Source organism: Chelonoidis abingdonii, chromosome 1 (genome assembly GCF_003597395.2).
Source record: "Chelonoidis abingdonii isolate Lonesome George chromosome 1, CheloAbing_2.0, whole genome shotgun sequence".
NCBI lineage: Eukaryota > Metazoa > Chordata > Testudines > Testudinidae > Chelonoidis > Chelonoidis abingdonii.
In genome coordinates, this window is record NC_133769.1 from 176,946,875 (window position 1) to 176,966,802 (window position 19,928).

The 19,928-nt window shown below is 39.9% G+C and overlaps 1 protein-coding gene across 1 annotated transcript in view; it reads left to right on the forward strand.

Annotated features, from left to right (window-relative positions):
- The window catches only part of EPHA6 (EPH receptor A6), a 900,076-nt gene that overhangs the window by 603,045 nt on the left and 277,103 nt on the right, over window positions 1-19,928 (forward strand). Inside the window, exon 6 of the mRNA XM_075072813.1 lies at window positions 15,454-15,578. Coding sequence (XP_074928914.1) covers window positions 15,454-15,578 — 125 coding nt within the window. The remainder of the gene's footprint in view (window positions 1-15,453; window positions 15,579-19,928) is intronic.

Sequence of the window (19,928 nt, forward strand, 5' to 3'; positions counted from 1 at the left end):
TTCTTTAAACAATCAAACACAGCAAGCAGCAAATATTTGGCCACACACTTCTGAAACCCCAAAACATATTCAGGTTTTGGCAGACTAATTTCAGCTTTTCAATAAAAAAAAAACACAACAAATTTTGAAGGAAAGCAGACATTGTCTGTGATTTTTTTCTGCTTTTTAAAAACCCCTAGTTTTCGATCCAAAAAAAGTTGACGGAAAATCTTTGTCCAACCCTTTTAATGAGCTTTAGTGCATTTTAGCACTAGCTGATGCTAAGAACCAGTGATACCTTGTAAAGAAGTTTTCTCAAAACGGAGTTTGTGCCGAGATGTGGAAGGTTTATTTTTCCCACAGCCACCTGTGGGTGGGGGGGAGCAAGTGGGGCAATTTGTGCTCGGCCCCGCAGGGGCCCCCACGAGAATATAGTATTGCAATTTTTTTTATGGAAGGGGCCCCCTGAATCCTCTGGGCGGCCCTGGGGAGCAGCTCCAAGGCAGAGAGCAGGAGCAGCACATGGCAGTGGGGGAGGGACAGCTGAACTGCTGGCAATTGATAGCCTGCTGAGTGGCTGCTGCACAGGGAACTTAGGGGAGGAGGGAGCTGATAGGGGGGCTGCTGGTCCACCCTGGTTCCAAGCCCCCCACCAGCTAGCTGAAACAGGCTGCTCTTCCTGCAAGCAGTGGACAAAGCAGGCAGCTGCCAAATGACATTGGAAGGGAGCATTGCACAACAAGCTTGTTCCCTAATTGATCAGCAACATAACAATGAAACAACATTAACCGAGACGACTTTAAGTGAGGAATTACTGTACATTGATTTGATATAGTTTCCCAGTAAATTTAACTGTACAGATAAAAATATTTTAAACAAAACTCAGACAACATTAATGAAATTATTTGTGTTAGATTTTTGTAAAACGAGAAGAGTCACATGTCTGAGACATTGGCAATTCAGTCTTGCAATGAATGTACCAATAGTTCTATTGGAAATCAGCGGGACTAATTCACATGAGTAAGAACTACTTCCATGATTAAGGGTTGCAGGATCAAACCCTAGTTTGTTAGCTCGGCTGCTTAAAGAACAAATTAGTTTGGGAAATAATCTTCTAGATCCTGACTTGCTCCACTGGCACCTTTTCCCAACATACAGAAGTAACCCCTCTGTGGAAAAGTTGTTGTCTTAATCCCAAGGGTCAAAGGAGTTAAGGATGTTATAAACTCTTTCACTGAGCAACATTAAAATGATTCAGTGGTTTGGGGTGGTTTTTACACAGATCCTGGTTTACTCAGTTTCTTGGCAAACACCCAAAAACATTCATTCCAAAGTTGAAAGTTATTGATAAAGCCAGAAATCAAAATAGTCATTGACACTGAAATTGAATAATTATACAAAAACAAACAAACAAAACCTGTTGAAGTCTCTCGCCTTCTGGAGACAATATATGAGTCTCTTGTTTTCCCCAACCACCTTTCTTTGATAAAAATAAAAGAGTTAATTTTACTCTCAGTCCTCATATGCATTCACTTCTCGTATTTTTAACACAGACACAAAGTGGTGGAGAGACAGGATAGAACAGGTGGGGGAAATATAGGTTTTGTTGGTGTCCTTGGAACATCGAGTATCTGGTCAGTGACGAATGGATGCTTTAGGCTGGCAGGTTGGCCATGGCACCTATTGGATGGACACAGGCTCACATTCTGGTCATGGATGTCATTTTGTTGGGTCCTTTCTTCTCAGACCAGATGGGACTGAATAGGCCATTTCATCTAGTTGTAATCTGTGCAATGCAGTTGAATTCAGGTTCTGTTCAAAAGCTTAGAGAGTGAGAGAGAGGAGAGGATAGGAGGAAAAATATAGTGAGAGAGAAAGTAGCACCAAAAGGAAGGGAGACAGAACAGGATCTTACATGCCTCTGCAGTGCTGTCAATTAGGTACAGTAACTCCTCACTTAACGTTGTAGTTATGGTCCTGAAAAATGCGACTTTAAGTGAAACGATGTTAAGCAAATCCAGTTTCCGCATAAGAATTATTGTAAATAGCGGGGGTTAGGTTCCAGGAATTTTTTTTTGCCAGACAAAAGACTATATATATATATATACACACACACAGAGTAAAAATTTTAAACAATTTAATACTGTACACAGCAATGATGATTGTGAAGCTTGGTTGAGGTGGTGGAGTTAGAGGGTGAGAGATTTCCCAGGAAATGCCTTACTGCTAAAATGATGAACTAGCATTTGGCTGAGCCCTCAAGGGTTAACACCTTGTTAATGTACCCTCACACTCTACAAGGCAGCAAGAATGGAGGGAGGGGAGACAGCATGGCAGACAGACGTGTGTGAGAGAGAGAGAGAGACACGTGCATTTCCCCTTTTAAGTGTGCTGACCCTACCCTTAAGTACACTGCCTTGTTAAGTTAATCAGCAAGCTGAGTCCCAGCTGCTGCCAGGAAGCTCCCTCTGTCCTGAGCCCTGTCATGTGTCCCCCCACTCTACGGAGATGGGGTAAGTGGGGTGCAGGAGCAGGGGGGGGACACCTTGACATTAGTCCCCTTCTTCCTCCTCTCCCCGCCTCCCCCCCACACACAGCAAGCAGGAGGCTTGGGGAGCAGCTCCAAGGCAGAGGGCAGGAGCAGCACACTGCAGTGTGAGGAGGGACAGCTGAACTGCCTGACCATTGATAGCCTGCTGGGTGGCTGCTGCACAGGGAACTTAGGGGAGTGGGGAGCTGATAGGGGGGCTGCCGGTCCACCCTGGTTCTAAGCCCCCCACCAGCTAGCTGAAACAGGCTGCTCTGCCTGTGGACAAGCCAAATGACATTAAAAGGGAGCATTGCACAACTTTAAACGAGCATGTTTCCTAATTGATCAGCAAGGTAACAACAAAACAATGTTAACCGGGACGACTTTAAGTGAGGAGTTACTGTATCTCTGTTTATGGACTAAGAACTGGATGTCATGATATGGTGACTTTTACGACTCTCAAGTGAAAACAAAGTTACTTAAACAACAGCAGGGTGTACTAGCCGCCTTCTTGGGAAGAAAATCCTTTGGTCTGGTCTGTTCCTTCTGCCTGGGGGGGTCGAAGATGAGATGAGCTGGGAAGCCATGATTTTTTCTCAAAATCTCCTTTTTAGTCCTCCAAAGGGGGCAAAATGGGTGGTATAGTTCATTCCCTCATTATTTCATTCACCAATTAAATCCATTTCCATAAGTCCAAATTTGGCATAGATAACTTCCCACAGTCTCTTATTTATTAAGTTCATTCTCAACATCATCTTTCAGCCATATCAATAGATCCTTTTTGTTTGTACTAATTCAGTTTCTCTGGTTTTCTTCCACCTGTTTATAACATTCTTTATTGAAAATATCTTGACCTACTTTCCCTAGTAAACTTCCAAGTAGGCCAAAGTTATAGACCAATTGTAACAATAGGGTTTAGGGTTAAGAGCAAAAAAAGGAGCCTGATATGATGCAGTTTCCACTGCCATGCACTCTAAGCTAGCATCAGCCAGCTGTGCCACTAAAGGAAGCAGTGGGTTGGGTTGAGGGACTCTTTTGCACTAAATCTGTAAATTGGTTTCTTTTCAGATATCAGTTTTGAAAGCAATGCTTTTTTCAATTTACTACTAGGACGTATTTTTGTGTGGCCCTTTTTTATTTTAGCATGGGTCTTTTATGTATTGCTCCTGAAGGATATCATGGAGTGACTGTTCCCTTTCAGGGGAAATGGGGCCAGACACACCTGTGCCATAATTAATTAGTTGTTTCCCAGCCTGCGGGGGTGGGATTAAGTAATGTCAGGTGATAGATTAATGGATGCCTGGGCCTTATAAAAGAACTGAGCATGAGGTCAGTCTGGAGTTGGAATGACAGGGAGCAGGTAGGCTTCTGTGGAAGGCCCTGGGCTAGGGTCTGAAGGGGAAAGGGTAGTTCAGGAGAACCAGCTTCAGTCCCAGTCTCTATACCAGAGCAGGGAAGGATGCAAGGAAGGGAACCCAGAAGGGGTTGGGAATGGCACTCCAGCAAACCAGGCGGGGGGCTAAGCACTCTATCCCAGATCCATAAAGATTCTTAAAGATAGCACAGATAGGGGCTGGGAATAGGACCTAGAAGGTGGGGGTTGAAGAGAAGCCCCCAAAAATCAGAGGAACCTTTTTGTTTGTTGGGACTTTGTTTGCTACCCAGGAAGGGTTAGGCTTGATTGTGACTTGGCTAGAGGGCTAAACCACATCTCCAGAACAGACTGGTGTCTGGCAAGCCAAGGAGATCCACCTTGGGGAGAGAAACTGAGGCAGGGAGTGCTGGTAGTACCACACTTGGCCAGCAGGGGGCGATACAGGGCAACCACAACCCCATGACAGAGGATTACAACTCCTCTAAGTTTGTTTGAATTGTACTTGTTTTGAGTGTCTCAAACATGCAGAGTATATACAGTAACACTTCACCCACGAAAGCTCACGCTCCAATACTTTTGTTAGTCTATAAAGTGCCACAGCATCTTTGTCGCTTTTTACAGATCCAGACTAACCCGGCTACCCCTCTGAATCTTCAAACATATGTTTATGGAAAATATTGATGTGATTTTTCTCCAGCTACAGTTGTTTAGGCATTTTCAGAAATAAAATAAAGTGGCTTTTTCTTGCTTTGTTTTAAGCTCTGCAAATTAGTTTCACAGTCCAGTACAACTTTAGAAGAGCTGCTCTGCACACACACAGCTCTGATTGGAGAGAACATCTACATAGAGTGTCTGCAGGGCTGGCCCTATTTTGTACAATTTTTATGTAATTTCTATCCCAATATGCTTTGTAGCATTAGGGCCTGCTTATGTCCTCAGGTAAGATGCAGAGACCAGTGAGCAACTGCCAGTCTCCTGCTTGCAATACAATGTACAGCAATATAAATTATAGAAAACAAAGGTGTAGCAATATTATATAATGTATAACTTAAAGCATCAGTCAGTTTTTCTCTTATCTGTTATTGACCCTAAGAGGTAAAGGGAGAAAAGATCTACTTATAGATGAGGTTTGAAAAAACTGGTCAAGTCCACAATTTAGCTTGGATGAGAGAGAAATTTTGAATCTATCAGAACTCTTTGTCCAGAGTAATGCAGCAGAATCCACTTTTGAACCATAGAATTATGTTGACCTGGCTTCTCTTCACCATTTCTGGACAATGGAAAATGGCAAGAGAAAAATAACTTGAAATGGAGGAAGGGAGGAATCATAATTAACACATACATGCTGGAGGCATATTTTTCAATTAATGAAGCACTGCTTGTGAACACACTGCAATGTCTTTACTATGCTAACTTTTATGCAAGTAGTATTAGAAAATAAAGCAAAACATTATTTTTCATCCCAAATGTGTTAATTTGATAACTGTAGTGCTATGTCAGCAAAAGCAACTAGGAGACCCTGGAGACTAACAAATTTATTTGGGCATACACTTTTGTGGGCTAGAACCCACTTCATCAGACGCATGGAGTGGAAAATACCGGAGCAGGTATAAATACATGAAAGGAGGGAGTTACTGTGTCAGTAAACCTTCAAATTCAACTTTGAACTCCAAGGTCAGTATTAGCATATCCCCCAACCACTATAATTGTGAATTACCACTGAAGAGCTTATCGAGATAAGAGACTTTCTAATGTGATGAATCAAATATCTTATCTAGTCAATGCACTTAACTGGAAAGTGCCTTCTATAATAAGAAAAATAATCCTCATTTAACTCAGTGTAAACCAAAAGATGTTTCAGTTCTGGTGATGCTGTATTCTTTAAAATATATAAAGAGCTGTTGTTTGTGAAGAGCAGTTTAATAAAAACTAAATCTTTACTAGACTATCTACTTACATAACCCCCATCACTCATAATATGCAGGCCCTTCACAAACATTAATGAATGTATCCTCACCATACCCAACTAACATTAAAGTATTATCCCCATCTTAGATTTGGGGAACCAAGGCACAAATATTAAATAACTTATCCGAGGTCATACAGGAACTCCACAGAAGAGGCAGAAATAAAGCCCAGCTCTAAGATGATCTTCCTTCCTTCCTCTGTTTCTACAATGAAGGGTCAAAACACAACTGGCCCATAGAACTACTAGTGGTATTTAATGTACATATAGTTCCAGTGTTAATTATACTGAACACTGCACTCTTGATGAGGAAATGTGGTTTCAGTACTTCCAGTTCTGTTGCTAAGATGAAATGTCTCCCTTTAGAAAACATCTTTTTATTGCTCATTACTTTTTCCTTACAGACTGTTCAGAATCAGAAGAAAAATCAATAGTTTTCCTGCGGTGCACCATAATGTTTTTTCCCCAAGTGCTAGACAATGAATACAACCTCCAACTCCATTTATTGCCAGGTATGAGCTAACACTTTACTTAGTGTCAAATTTCATAAATTCTAATCCAGTTACAGAAATCTAGGTTAAGACGTATCATACAAGGATAATTGTGTTTTCCAGTAACAGAAAAGGTACGTGATTTTTGTTTCTGTCTAGAAAAATATTCAAGGTTGCAGGATGTCATGATTTAGAGTTAGCAGTTATAGGTCACATTCATTTATGGAACCATTTATTCATCTGTAATTTTAGGTATCTGGATGTTAAAGCTGTTTTTCAAGGAACCAGACATTCCTATTTTTTTACTCTACCAACACAAGTTCTCATCTAGACCAGTTGTTTTTCAGTCTAATATTATCAGTGCTTTATAGAAGATGATCTGAAAATACAAATAGCCCTTTCTTGTATTGCGATTAAGGGGGAAAAATATCACCCAAAAGAGCAGTACTTACTTTATGTTTTCTTTGTCCAGGTTCCTATCACATCTACTAGATGGTTTTTACATGTAAATTATTCTCTACAACACTTGGTTGAAAATAAGGCCTCTATGCTCAATTTGCTGGACAAAATGAATGTCTGCCACTTTTTAACTTATTCCAGAAACATATCATATGATATCAACTGCTAAAAACATTCTATACTTAGCAATAAAAATTTTTTTTCTCCTCTCTGGCCACAAGAGACTTAAAGCCAAAGGCCACTCAGATTAGTCCTCATAGCCTCCTCTCCAAGGAACTGGTTCCCAAGAAAAGGAGATTTTAAAGCATGTCCCCCTTTCCCATGATATAAAACTGGCCTCATACCTGGTCGTGGCACAGACTATGCCGATGTAATGCTTTGTACTCACAGTGGCTCCTGTGGAAGGCGGGTAGGAGCTAATGAGGAACCAAGAGGATTCACATCTGCCAGGTTCCAAAGTGGAGAAAAGTCTGCTTAGTATGCCATCCTCAAGATCCTCCTTGAACTGAAGGTGGGGAGGAATTGAGAAACAGACCGATTGCCTCCACCAGTAGGGCTGACCATCATCCTTTCCCCACTAGGCAGGGAAAGCATTTTAGCTTGTATATCATTAAAAGAATAAAAAGGAAAATAGAATAGCTGTGTTATTCACTGAGCACAGTCCATCTTGTGCACTGAATGAGGCAGGAATCCTGAGGAAAAAATAGCATATTATCATATAATGAAGACAATAACATAACACATATTACACTAAGGGCCAGAATTAAGATTGCACAGGCAAGCTCAATACTGGCATTTCCTAACTTTCAGGTGCTTCACTTTGCAACCTAAATACTTTATAATGGCTTTTTAATCTAATTTACTTGGGAGGAGGAACAGAGGGGAGAAATCTGCAGTACAGACATTTACCACTTGAGATAAAAGGACTATATTCGCAGGCATTAGGAAAAAGCTGTTATTCTCTGTGAACCAGCCACTAGAGCAGGGTTCTCAAAGTCCAGGCCCGCAGGCCATCTGCAACCCAAGAACCTCCCCACTGGGGCCCACGGAAACTTTTTAAAAAGTTATTGCCAGCCAAGGGGGGGAGGGCGGGAGGGCAGGAGAGATGCAGCCATGCTGCCAGCTCTGTCTGCTGCAGGCGCCGACCACCGCAGCTCCCATTGGCTGGGGGAGCATCACTAGTTGCTGGGCAGGGTCAGCCATGGAGGCAGCATCATTAGTTGCCAGGCAGAGTCAGCCATGGAGACAGCATCACCAATCCCCGGGCAGAGTCAGCCAGGGCGGCATGAGGCCAAGTGGGCAAGGGAAAAGGGTGGGAAACAGGCTGGGAGGTAACGTGACTCGTGAGGCTCCAATGACAGCGTGAGGGTGCATGCTGCGTCCGTCCCCCTTCCTTAAGTGCTGACTCCATGGCCAATGGGAGCTCCAGGGGACGTGGCCTGCACAGAGGCAATGTCCCTGGTGCCTGCAGATAAGATAAGGTGAAGATAAGAAGAAAGAAAAAACATTGTTTCTAGCTGTTGGCACTGCAGGTCTGTGTAATGAAATGGGGCCCTTTATTTACTTTTTTACCCACTGTCCCATGTAATGTTGGTAAATTGTGTAGGAGAGGGAGCAGCAGGAGCACCAGGAGGCACTGAACCTGATGGGAGCATAATCCCAGACACACAGAGAGGGTTAGAACCACCCACTGCCCCATCTCTTTAGGGTAGTAGCTATGCTCCTCATCCCCTGAATCTGACCAGTGGGCAGACCACGACTGTGCCTCCTTCTCAGCCACTTTTGTGCCCAGGATGGCCCAGCCTAGCAAGGTCCTGCTGTCAGCAGAGCATGGAGTGTGGGAAAGTGGAACGAACTCAACTATCTGATGCACACCTTGCTGCAATCCTGAAGGTTTCAACTGCTCAGTCACTGAGGCCAAACATCAACAAACTGACAGAACTGAAGTGTTGCTACGTGTCTGGCAAACACTAAAAACTCTCTGGAATGCAAAGAATTGTATAAAGTTGTATGACAGTTTTATTATTTCTAAGAAATTCAAAATAAAAAATACAATATAAATGTTTTATTTTCTGAACACCATCTTCAGTGACATTTTTGGCCCACTGGGAGGATTTGAGGACTGGCACTGGCCCTAAGGTAAATTGAGTTTGAGACCCCTGAACTAGAGGATGCAGTGTAACAGGGTGTGTTACCTAGTCATGTCAAATTCGCTGAGTAGCCAACTATACTGAGAGTTTAGACAAGAACTGAGATACAACAAGTTCTTCCTGAGAGGTAATGTGACTAAGTATATGGGATTTGGGCTGCCCAATTAGAGAACTGGGCTTTATTCTCAGCTCATGTGATCTCCCAGTGAGGTGCCGGATGTTGTTTAATATATATAATGCATATATAATTATCAACATCTGTCAGAAGTGAGTCTAGAACTCAGGTTTTCTTGATTCCCATTTATTTCTTATTTGTGTTTGCTCCTGGATCTCGTCTTGCCCCTGAGAAGTGAGGGGGGTTTCCTACCTCATGTGTTTCACCTACAGGGGGTTAGGACTCCGTTGGAGCGATGTGCACGGTCTTCAGCCTGGTCAGTGAGGGGCATGGCACAGATCTCTTTACTCTCCCCCTTGCTCCTACAGCTGCTTCATCAGCAGCTAGGCTTTCTGTTCCCTGTGATTCCCTATGCAATGTATGCTGCTCCTGCTGTTACAGGATATTAGGAGCCCAGCTTGAGAATGTTTGGGAATTTTGGAAAGATGCTACAATTATGCTCAACAGTGCAGGCCAAAGATGGGAAATGGTGATTTTCAGCACCTTATAACTTAACCAGGCCTGAATAAAGTATCATGGGATGATCAGAAGGCATATCTCTGGCCCCAGGGTTTTCCGCCTGTGAATTTGAAAGGCCTGCTGCAATAGAATAGAATAGAAATGTTAGTTTCTAAAAATGTGGTAAGAATCTTTTATAATGGAAATTGCTAGGCAACTTAAATATAAGGGTGACTGCCAGCTCCCCTTCTACTTGATCATACATTTCATATATATATACAAATATACAAATATAAATAGAGAGATGATATACTATATGCAGATGAACTTAGAAATTGTTTGTACTTATGCAAGTTCCCCATTGAATTTTGTAATATGTAAGAATTCTGAAGGGTTACTAGAAGAAACTACTTTGCAAAGATTATTATAACAAACTTTAAAAGTACTATATTTAAAAAAGCCAAAGAGACTTTTCTAGACATTATGCACATTTATACCGATTGAAAAGAACTCTTTACAGACTCTCAAACATTGCAAAACAGAAAACTGGAAAATAAAAAAAATGGACTGAAGGGAAAAATAAAGCTTTAGAGATCTGAGTTATCTGTACCCAAGAGAGAGGGCCATAGGCAGAGGTGAAAGTAAGCCAGTACACCCTGGTATGGCGTACCGGCAAGAACCAGTGGGCTCCCCAGGCCCTTTAAATTCCCGCTAAAGCCCCGCTGCCTCTACTACCCTGGGCTCTTTAAATAGCCACTGGAACCCTGCTTCCAGAGCCCTGGGGTAGCAGTGGCAGCCGGGGGCTCTGGCAGCAGTTTAAAGGGCCAGGGGCAGTAGTGGCAGCCGACCCCTGCGCCCTTTAAACTGCTGCCCGAGCCCCCGGCTGCCACTGCTATCCCAGCAGGGGAGGGGGAGGCCACTTACTGGTAAAGGCCAGGCTGGGGCTGGCTGTGATCCCCCCCCATCCCCGCCCATTCTGCCTGAGCCCTGCCCCTTCTAGGGGCCAGAGCCGGCCCCAACCCAGCCCCATACTGGTAAGTCCCTATTTCTACTTTCACCCCGGTCATAGGTAACTGAAACAACCCATAAAGATATGAGTCAATGGAGAGGTGGCAAGCCCCAATATCTTACAAACAAATCCATTAAAGGAATATTCTCCATCTTCCATGTACTCTATAAGAAAGTGGATAAAAAACCTTAAAAATAATGCATTTTACAACAAAATAAATTTGCTCTGAAATAAAGAACAAATACTCATTAACACTGTGCCAAAGGGAAATTATGAAGAAATTAATACAGAAAGAATGAAAAATCTAGCAACATAGAAGATGACTCACTGCAATTCAAGTAATCTATTACAGAAACAGGGAAATACAGAGACCAGATGGCACAAAGAAGTCTCCATACAAAGCAAAGAACAGCAATGAGTCCAAGATCTGGAAATCATCCTTCAGCCCAGCACCGTAGGCAAGAAGATGCAGCCATTAAACAGTGGGTTAAAAGACACGTTAAGATGTTAAGCAAATTAATTTGCATGGCTTCATCAGGTAACTGAATTAAAAACTCTCCCACAGTACTGAATTTTAAAAGACGAGCAAAAATAATTTTCCTTTGACTCATTAGAAATAAATAAAATAGGTTATAAATGACATACAGGATTCACCTGCCCTTAAATTTCCAAGTTGTGAAGAATTACTTTTGATAAATAGACAAGATCCACCTATTATTTTGGGGTTTAATCAACCTCTGTTTTAGCTTTTCTAGAAAGGAGCAGCCCCTACAAGAAGTAGATTATTCTCTTGTAGAAAGTGTTATTTTTCGTTGACAACTAAAGAAATCATAATTGAACTGAACACATTGTTTTATCACTTGCTTTGGTTTGTTCTTTTTGTTTTTTTGGGTGAGGGGGTTTGTAGCATGAATTTATAACTGTGAGTTCTCTTTCCTGTCTAAGTCATTGTGTCCCCTGAAATACAGACAGAACCTTTATATGACAAATAGCAGTGTCATCTCTCTCTGAACTTATCAGAAACAGTTAATGCTGGCCTACTTGTTTATTTCGCTAACTGTAGTGATTTGAGGGATTAAAAATTTTGATGCTCAACACCCTAACTCAGGAATAAAGTACCGCAGCAATATATGCAACTTAATACATTTTGATTTACAAGGCACAATGCTAGCAGTGATCCAGATCAATAACGTACAAGCTCCATTGTCCAAGGTATAGAATTTTCAACATTGCAAGTCAGGACAAGCATTGGCTTGGGAGGGAGCTGAAGGCACTTTGTTTTCTTATTTTGCTACCGAGTTATTTCAAAGAGAAAAGGGATACGCTACTTCACACACAGAACGTTTGAGATGATAATCTCTTCAGCCAAGGCTGTGATTTGACACTCATTGGATGAAGCATAATAGTTACTGCAGTGAACTCAGGTTGAAAAGCAACACAAATTGCTGTATGAGTTTGGAAAGTAGACACCAAATAATGTTAAGAGGTTTTGCTCACAATTTGAGGGACACATAGAGAAAAGTGTAATAGCAAAAGACGAGGATGGCATCATCACAATAGTGTTTGCTGGCTTGTTTTCCTCTGTATAGTCCCTGTTCATTTCAGGCTGCTGCTTCCTTCTTGCAATAACAGCTAGATGTGTTGATCTTACCTTAAAAATAATTGTATTGGGGTCAAATTCTACACTTAAATACACATACACAATTGCCATTTTCATCAAGGGATTTATATGTCTTTCTCTACGGGAAAAAATAGACTTATACTGTGTTAATGTTTTATACTGTGTATTTTTAAAGCATTTGTTTAATGAATATTCATGTGAGCCTTCTATTATCAGCATAATAGCTTGATAGGTTTTGTTTGCTTGCTTCTTGCTTGCATTGCCCTGTGCAAGGTAAAAGTATCATGAAGTCATGGCTGAGACTTCATAGATAAAGCTTTAAGGTAGTTTCCTTTCTAAACCCACTTTTGATCACCCTGCTTCACACAATTTTAAAAAGTCTAGTTGCAGCATGACATTTTGCATGCTTTTCATATATCAGAGGAGACACATTTTTGAACTGTGGAGAATAATTCTTCACAGGCAGACAAATGGACTATGTATGTGACCTAACAGGTCTTTTCACACTGTTTATTTACATAAAGCTATTTAGATATAGATAGATAAAGATATATAGAGAGAAAGCTTCCTTTCTCCAAGGGAAAAAAAACCCAACTCCACTGGGTTTTGCTTTGTTTTTATTCTGGGGTTTGTTGATTATTTTTACTTTTTTAACATCACTAAAGTATTTACATGAAAAGTAAACATATTTGAAAGTTTGTTACTAGAAACAGATTCTTATTTCAGTCTGTTAATGAGAAACTCTCTTTCCAAAGCTAAGAAGGGAAAGTGATAAAAAATTATTTCTACTAGCCCAATTAGAGGAGGAAAAACAAAGTTACAGATCTGTCACAAAGCCTAGAAGGGAGATATGATGGGTAGAACCATGAATGACTGAGGGGAGTATGTATGGAATTAATTGCCATTGGATATTGGAGAGATGGGTGGGTAAAGTTATGAATTGTAAGGAGGCTTATTCAGTAGAATCTAGCATTCAATGGAAAATGAGCAGAAAATCTGAAAATGTAGAGCTGGCCTGCTCATCTTAGTTTAATTTTCAGAGTGGTTAATTCATTATGTGGCTGTTTCTCATTTTCACAGTAGTATATGTGAAAGCTACTGATCAGTACGGCAAACAGTTTATTATTGGTTAACATACCTAAATTGATTGGACTGAAATAATTAAAACAGATCATTTTTCTTAGGTAAATTGAATTGGAATTGTTAAATAGCAAGATAAATAATTCAGTCATATTTCAAAAACTGCAGAAAATCAGTTTCTTGACGATTAATTGAAGTTGAAGAATAGAACATTTTAAAAGACTCTGTCCTTCTGTCCAGCCAGCTCACCATCAGTAAAGTATGATTTTAGCACATAAGAATTGGTTCGGTCAAAACTCACAATAATCTAGAGCCTACATTTTTAATAGTGACTAGTTATTTTGTGTTCCTAAGCTTTTGGTTGTCCAATCTGGGGCAACTTAAAGGGCCCTAATTTTCAGAGAGTGGATATTCAGTTCTTTCTGAAAAACGCATTTTAAGGCTTTGGTGATGTTGAATGCCCAATTTGGGTCATATTTGAAAAAGAGACCTAGGCACCGAAAGAAAGAAATTGACAAAAGTGTTGTTGGTATGTAGGGGAATAGTAGGACCAACTACTTAGCAAAGTGAGTTCTCAATTGTGTTTGTGTTTTACTTACAGAACTGCAGGCTTTTCATGTGGATGATATTTATGTCATTATGGCTGAGGAATAAATATGCTTACAAGATGAATCACATAGGATGTGTTATGTTTCATATAATAACTTCTTTGTTGTGTTTCCCCCGGCTTCCATTTTTTACAGTTGTTTTCCCTTCCTCTCTCTCCCTAGGAAAAGCTGCTGGGGTGGGGATGGGGAAAATATCACAGTCATGATTCCTGCTTTCCCAATACAGTTGAGAAAAAACATCTTGTATATTTTACACATCAAACATGTAATGACACTGTACTGTACTCCATTCACCTGGTGGTCAGAGAACCCATCCTGTATATACAGGGCAAGTCAAATTTTGCTGCATTCACCATATATAATGGGCTGCAAAACCTCATTGACCGTACGCTTCCTCTCAATACTAGTCTGAACTCTCCCTCTCCCAGGGAAAGGGCAGCTATGAGTTAAAGACCTTAAAGCTAAAATTAGTATCCACAATATGAGGGGATCGATGTGACTAAAGGATACACATTGCATATGGAACATTAATTGTGAGTTTTCTCACTTTCAAAAGTGCTCTAGATGACTCTGATGTTCTAATAATGCTTTGCTAAACGAATGTTTAATTGATTTACAAATACATTTTATCTTGTGAATTTTACTGCATTTGAGTTTTGTGCAGAATATTTCTTACAATATATCTTTTTTCTGCAAGTCAATAAATGGGTAAAATCTTTATATATGCTACACACATTTATTCTAGAACAAAAAATATCATCCCCTATAGAAACGTAGATTCATTTGTGTTATAGTCATGGGGGAAAAAATGTGTAAAATCAGTGTATTACAATATGCTTGGTCATTCTGTGGATAACATAATCTCAGTTACCTACTAAAATGTACTAGATTGGTTTTGGTTTTTTTTTTAAATTTTGCTAACAAAACAGGAATTAATTGACATTTTTAATTGTTAATTTCTTTTGACCCAAAAATAAATTTGACCCAATTTATAAATTAAATCTAAAATGTACTTATTTTTTATGAAGAAATCTGGTGAATTCAATTCAGATTACTCTTAATTTGTAGTTTATATCTTATATCTTGTTCTGCATTTGAAACTATGCCTTTAGTGATACCAATGCAACCCAGCTGCCTTCAGATTATGTGCTTGTGACATCGTCAATAAATTTATACAGGCGCAATTGACTTGAATGTAACAATTCTGTTGACGTAGCTGAAGGGACAGAATCTAGCACTTCTGGTAATTTTGTTGGTTCTGTAGTACTAACAAGAATAAAACAAAATCTATTTTTTGTCTATAAAGTCAGCAGGTATCACTTGGAGCAGATCTTTTGAATAAGATGTTGCCATTTCTCAGTCACTTCTCAAAAGTATACCCACACTTTAACAATGAAATTACTGATATGTACTTTCAACATTAACTCCAGGTTACAGCTGGACTGAGAATTTCCATCTGTCATGCTCTTCTGCCTACAGGTCACCACTTGTCAGAATCCTAAGAAAGTAAAGTCAAAAAGAGATAAACAGTGTGCTTTCTCTTTAATCCTTAGTTATCCTTTTCCCTTTCAGCACCCTCCTTGATAGGTATGGTAAGGAAGGACTGGGCTTCCCAAAACAGCATTGCCCTCTCATGGCAAGAGCCTGACTTTCCCAATGGAGCCATTCTGGACTACGAGATCAAGTACTATGAGAAAGTAGGTCTTACTTAGAACATCAACCAAATAAAACCCTACAGAGCAGCATGTTATATATTGAAATAACTTTATACTTTTTAAACTTGGAAACTTGTTCTCACTTTATTTATCCCATATACAATCATTAGGTTTAAGTGTTAGTTTTGTTTTGTACTGATCTATTTATGTTTTGATTTGTCGTTTTATGTGAGATTTGAGAACTAGAAAAAAAAGAGATATGCACATCTCATGATGCCACATTAGTGAGGTTTATAAACACTGTTAAATATATGGCCCTGTTGATGTGGTTTCATGCATAGATTGCCTTGATATTGTTGATATAATACAATTATGATAAATGTCATTGTGATTACATTTTTTGTGGTCTAACTTAGCAACAACCTGAGGCCAAATTACACAGTATACATTTCTAGCTATGGGATTAGCAAAGAACAGAGAATATTAGACTAAATACAATTGCATTGTTTTTAAGATTAGAAAGAGAGATGAGAACCACATAAGTGGTATTCATGTCAGAAGTCTGAACCCAAAATCTTCAAGCCCATTTGAGCAAAGGTGCACACACACTTCCCTCACTCCAGATGTAGATGTGCACATATGTAAGTACAAACTGGGGTCTGTGAGAATGTGCTCACGTCCATTCTGTGCACATTTGCACACCCCAGTTTGAAGAATAGGCCTCGCTACAGAATAAAAGTTTGTGGTAATTGGTACCTTCATGCTTTGAGAAACATCCAGAAGTTTTCAGGTATCTGCATCTCAACCTGCCAAACTAAGGAGATAATAGTATTTCCTTTTCCTTTTCTAAGAAGCACAAAGCAATGAATAGAAAGGAGAAGAGAGCCCTGAGGAGGAAGACAAAGCAGAGACAGGAAAAGGGAGTTATATTTTTACTTTGTAAATATCTGGGCTTCTTGTTTTTCAGTCTGAGAAGTTCTGAGCCTGCAGTTCTGTGCACAATTATGCTGTTTTATTAAAGCTAGAATTGAGAAAAGCCCAAAAATTGAAATTACTCAGATTGAAAACAAGTTATACTGTTTATCTTATTTGGTAAACAAACCAATGAGGCCTGGAAAATCCACAAAATCGAGGGATCCTCAAGGATCTATTACATAACTTTTCCCATGTTGCTTCCCTATTATGACTTGAGCTGGTACTTGTTTTATTTATCAACAATAAAAAAAACCTGACTGAATTAGAAAGATAAATCTATTAAGAGACATTTTGGCTCATTCCACAGATTGGCCATCAAAATTTTAGCAAGGATATTAAGTTTTAAGCACTACATTTACACGAACTCAGTGGTAGATTATACTCTGAAGACAATACAGTGTTACTGAGCAACTTGGCACAGGATTCCTTTTTAATAGTGTCAATAGGACACTAAAATTTAGCACTGCCTAAGGAAGTTGACCTTTGCACAGTAGAGTCACATGCTTCATAGTCCTAATAGGTATATATACCTCAAACAAATCCTGTCCAAGCTCATATAGGAAGCACCATTTTCTTTTCTAGTCCTTCAGAATGCATCAGGGGTATTTTCTACTATAAGCAATTCTTTCTCTTATACATGGTGGGTGGGAGGAGGATTCGTTGCTGGCATATGGAGCAATTCTCCCAGTGATTATTTTGCCCTTAGTGCCTTGTGATAGTCACTCGTACTGAATCAATAATTTTTTAACAAATCACCTTGTGTCAATAGCCTACAGGAGACACTCTTTTGGCAGTACTAATTAGAAGCCAAACTGGGAGACAAGCAGGGGCAGCAACAACTGTAGAAAGATTATTAAGGGGGAAAAAAAAATATGTTACAACTTTCTCTGAAACATCAGGCATCTACCACTCTTGCAGGCCAGATTCTGGAAAGAGACCAGAATCATGTGCCGTATTCTGATACTGAAATAGGAAATTTGATTTTGTGCCATATTAATGTCTTTGATGTAGCCATGTTAATGTTTTTATATAGAACTATTGCAATGTTATTTATATAACACCTTTGGAGTACATCAGGCTTTGCAGACATGTTAACGAATGGATATAATGGCCAAATGCAAAGCAAAATTGTATGCTGAAATGAAGAGGAAAGCCCCTACCCCAAAACCAGCAAATACAAGTTTGCCCTTTACAAAAATCAACTTGTCTCACCCTGAAACACCACAGAGTACAGTTACTAAAACCCCAGAAGAGCAATATTACAGTAAAAGCTGTGTTCTCTGGCACTTTATCAACCGGAAAGCTCTATTAACTGGCATTTCTGATATTTCCCAATACAAATCTTCAATCTAGTAACCGGGACTAATATACTGCCCAGGAGGTTATGCAATTGCACATTCTGCACTCTACTTTTATGCAAAAGACACGGAAGTCAAGTAAGCAAGCTGATATCAGGGATTTATTCAAAAAAGCAGCTTCCGGTGTGCGTCATAGAGTCTTTACAGATTCAGCCCAATCTCCTACACCTTCTACGTCTACAATGATAATTTATGTTGATAATGATGTCCCTGAGGCACTGCAAGATCCTGAAGTGCCTTCTGAATCACCAAAAAAAGATTAAATTGTGTTCAGTATAGTTTTAGTGTTAAGTGTATTGGTAGTGATCTGGGTGTATACCATACGCTGCCCATAGTGGTATGTAGTGTCATAAGATAGCCTGATGTATAGAAAACTTTACCTGTATACACCTAAGTGCTTCAAGAAACCAACCACTCTGCAGTGCAGTACAGCTACTGGATTGGTGAATACCTGTATACTGTACTACTGTATTTTATACTTTATTCATTTTATTGTATTCTAATTCTTTGAAATATGGTATTCCATTGGTAAAAATATAACTCTCAGTTAACCGGAATATTTGATTAACCGGCATCCCCACACACACTCCCCCAACATGCTGGATAACAAAGTTTTTACTGTAGAAGGGAAGTCGAGAATCACAGAAGCTTCCCAGCAACATTTGGTTGTGGAAATATCAGCAGTCAAGTTCTCAGCAACCACTGCAAGCCTGAAATGGGATCGTTGTCATAAAGGTGTAGAGACTGTGGAGATCTGACATAGCAATGTGAATGATGTTACTGCATGGACATCATTGTATTGTCAACTTTGAAAATTGTGGCCAGCATTCTGATTTATGCCTTGTTGGAGTCGGAAAAAGAGTTTGGTTATGGTATCTTACTGCCCAATTTACTGTGGGTCTCTCTTAAGTGGAAAGACACAGTTCTAAGACCTCAAAATAAGCCGGTCCATCAAACCTAAACTCAAGACAGCAGAGAAGTTTTGTACAATAAATGTGAAGTTCTTACTATGCAAGGAAAAAAAAGTTTTAAGGAGGCAGTAAAAATGCATATAGTGATGCATAGTTCCCAATCAATCTTCATTTGCCCCAGATATTGCTATAAAGACTACCGCAAATAAGAATGGAATAGATGTTGCAGACTATTCTTAGGTTTTTTTTCCTGTATGGTATCCTATTTGCCTCCCATTCGTATTAGAGGGAAGACTGGGTTTTTCCCCCACAGACTTTGGAGAACTGAGTGCCTTCACTGAATACTCCTGTATTTGAAAGCAGCATCTAGAATTTGAGTTCATCTGAATAACACAGTGTGTGACGATAGTTTAACTCTGTGAAACCCCGAGGATTTCAGCAGAATTATTGGATATTTTTTTATTCCTTTTAAAAATAACAGTTTATGTTCCCTGGATCTTTCTTTGGTGATTTTTGGGAACAGGCCAGAGAGGAATTCTAGACCTCTATAGGGAGTACTGCATTCATTTAAATATAGCCACCAGGACTTCCTCATCCCATGAACAAAACTTCTTGTCCCTGCCGTGCTTCTAAGATTGCTCAGAAGATATGGGAAGCTTTAGTACTGGGATCACAATGGAATTTTTCCTCTTGAGGCCAAACTGACCAGGGGTTTTCACCTCCTCACAACCTCTGAGAGACACAATTGGGTTGAAATCAGTAAAATACAGAAGTTCACATAATGCTATTAAGATCACTGACTTGTCGCCACTTGCAGCCATTGTTCAGTGCAAGTAGAGGCTAAAAGACCCAGTTCTCAGAGGTAAATGAGATCTGGGACTCTGCTGTTGGACCTTTTTGAGAACTTAGCCTTCTTGAGGGAACAGGAACAAACCATCCCACTGTGCAGAAAGAATAGCAAACATGGCAGGCGACCAGCTTGGCTTAACAATGAAATCTTTGGTGAGCTTAATCACAAAAAGGAAGCTTACAAGAAATGGAAACTTGGACAGATGACTAGGGAGGAGAATAAAAATATTGCTTGATCATGCAAGGGTGTAATCAGAAAGGCCAAAGCACACTTGGAGTTGCAGCTCGCAAGAGATGTG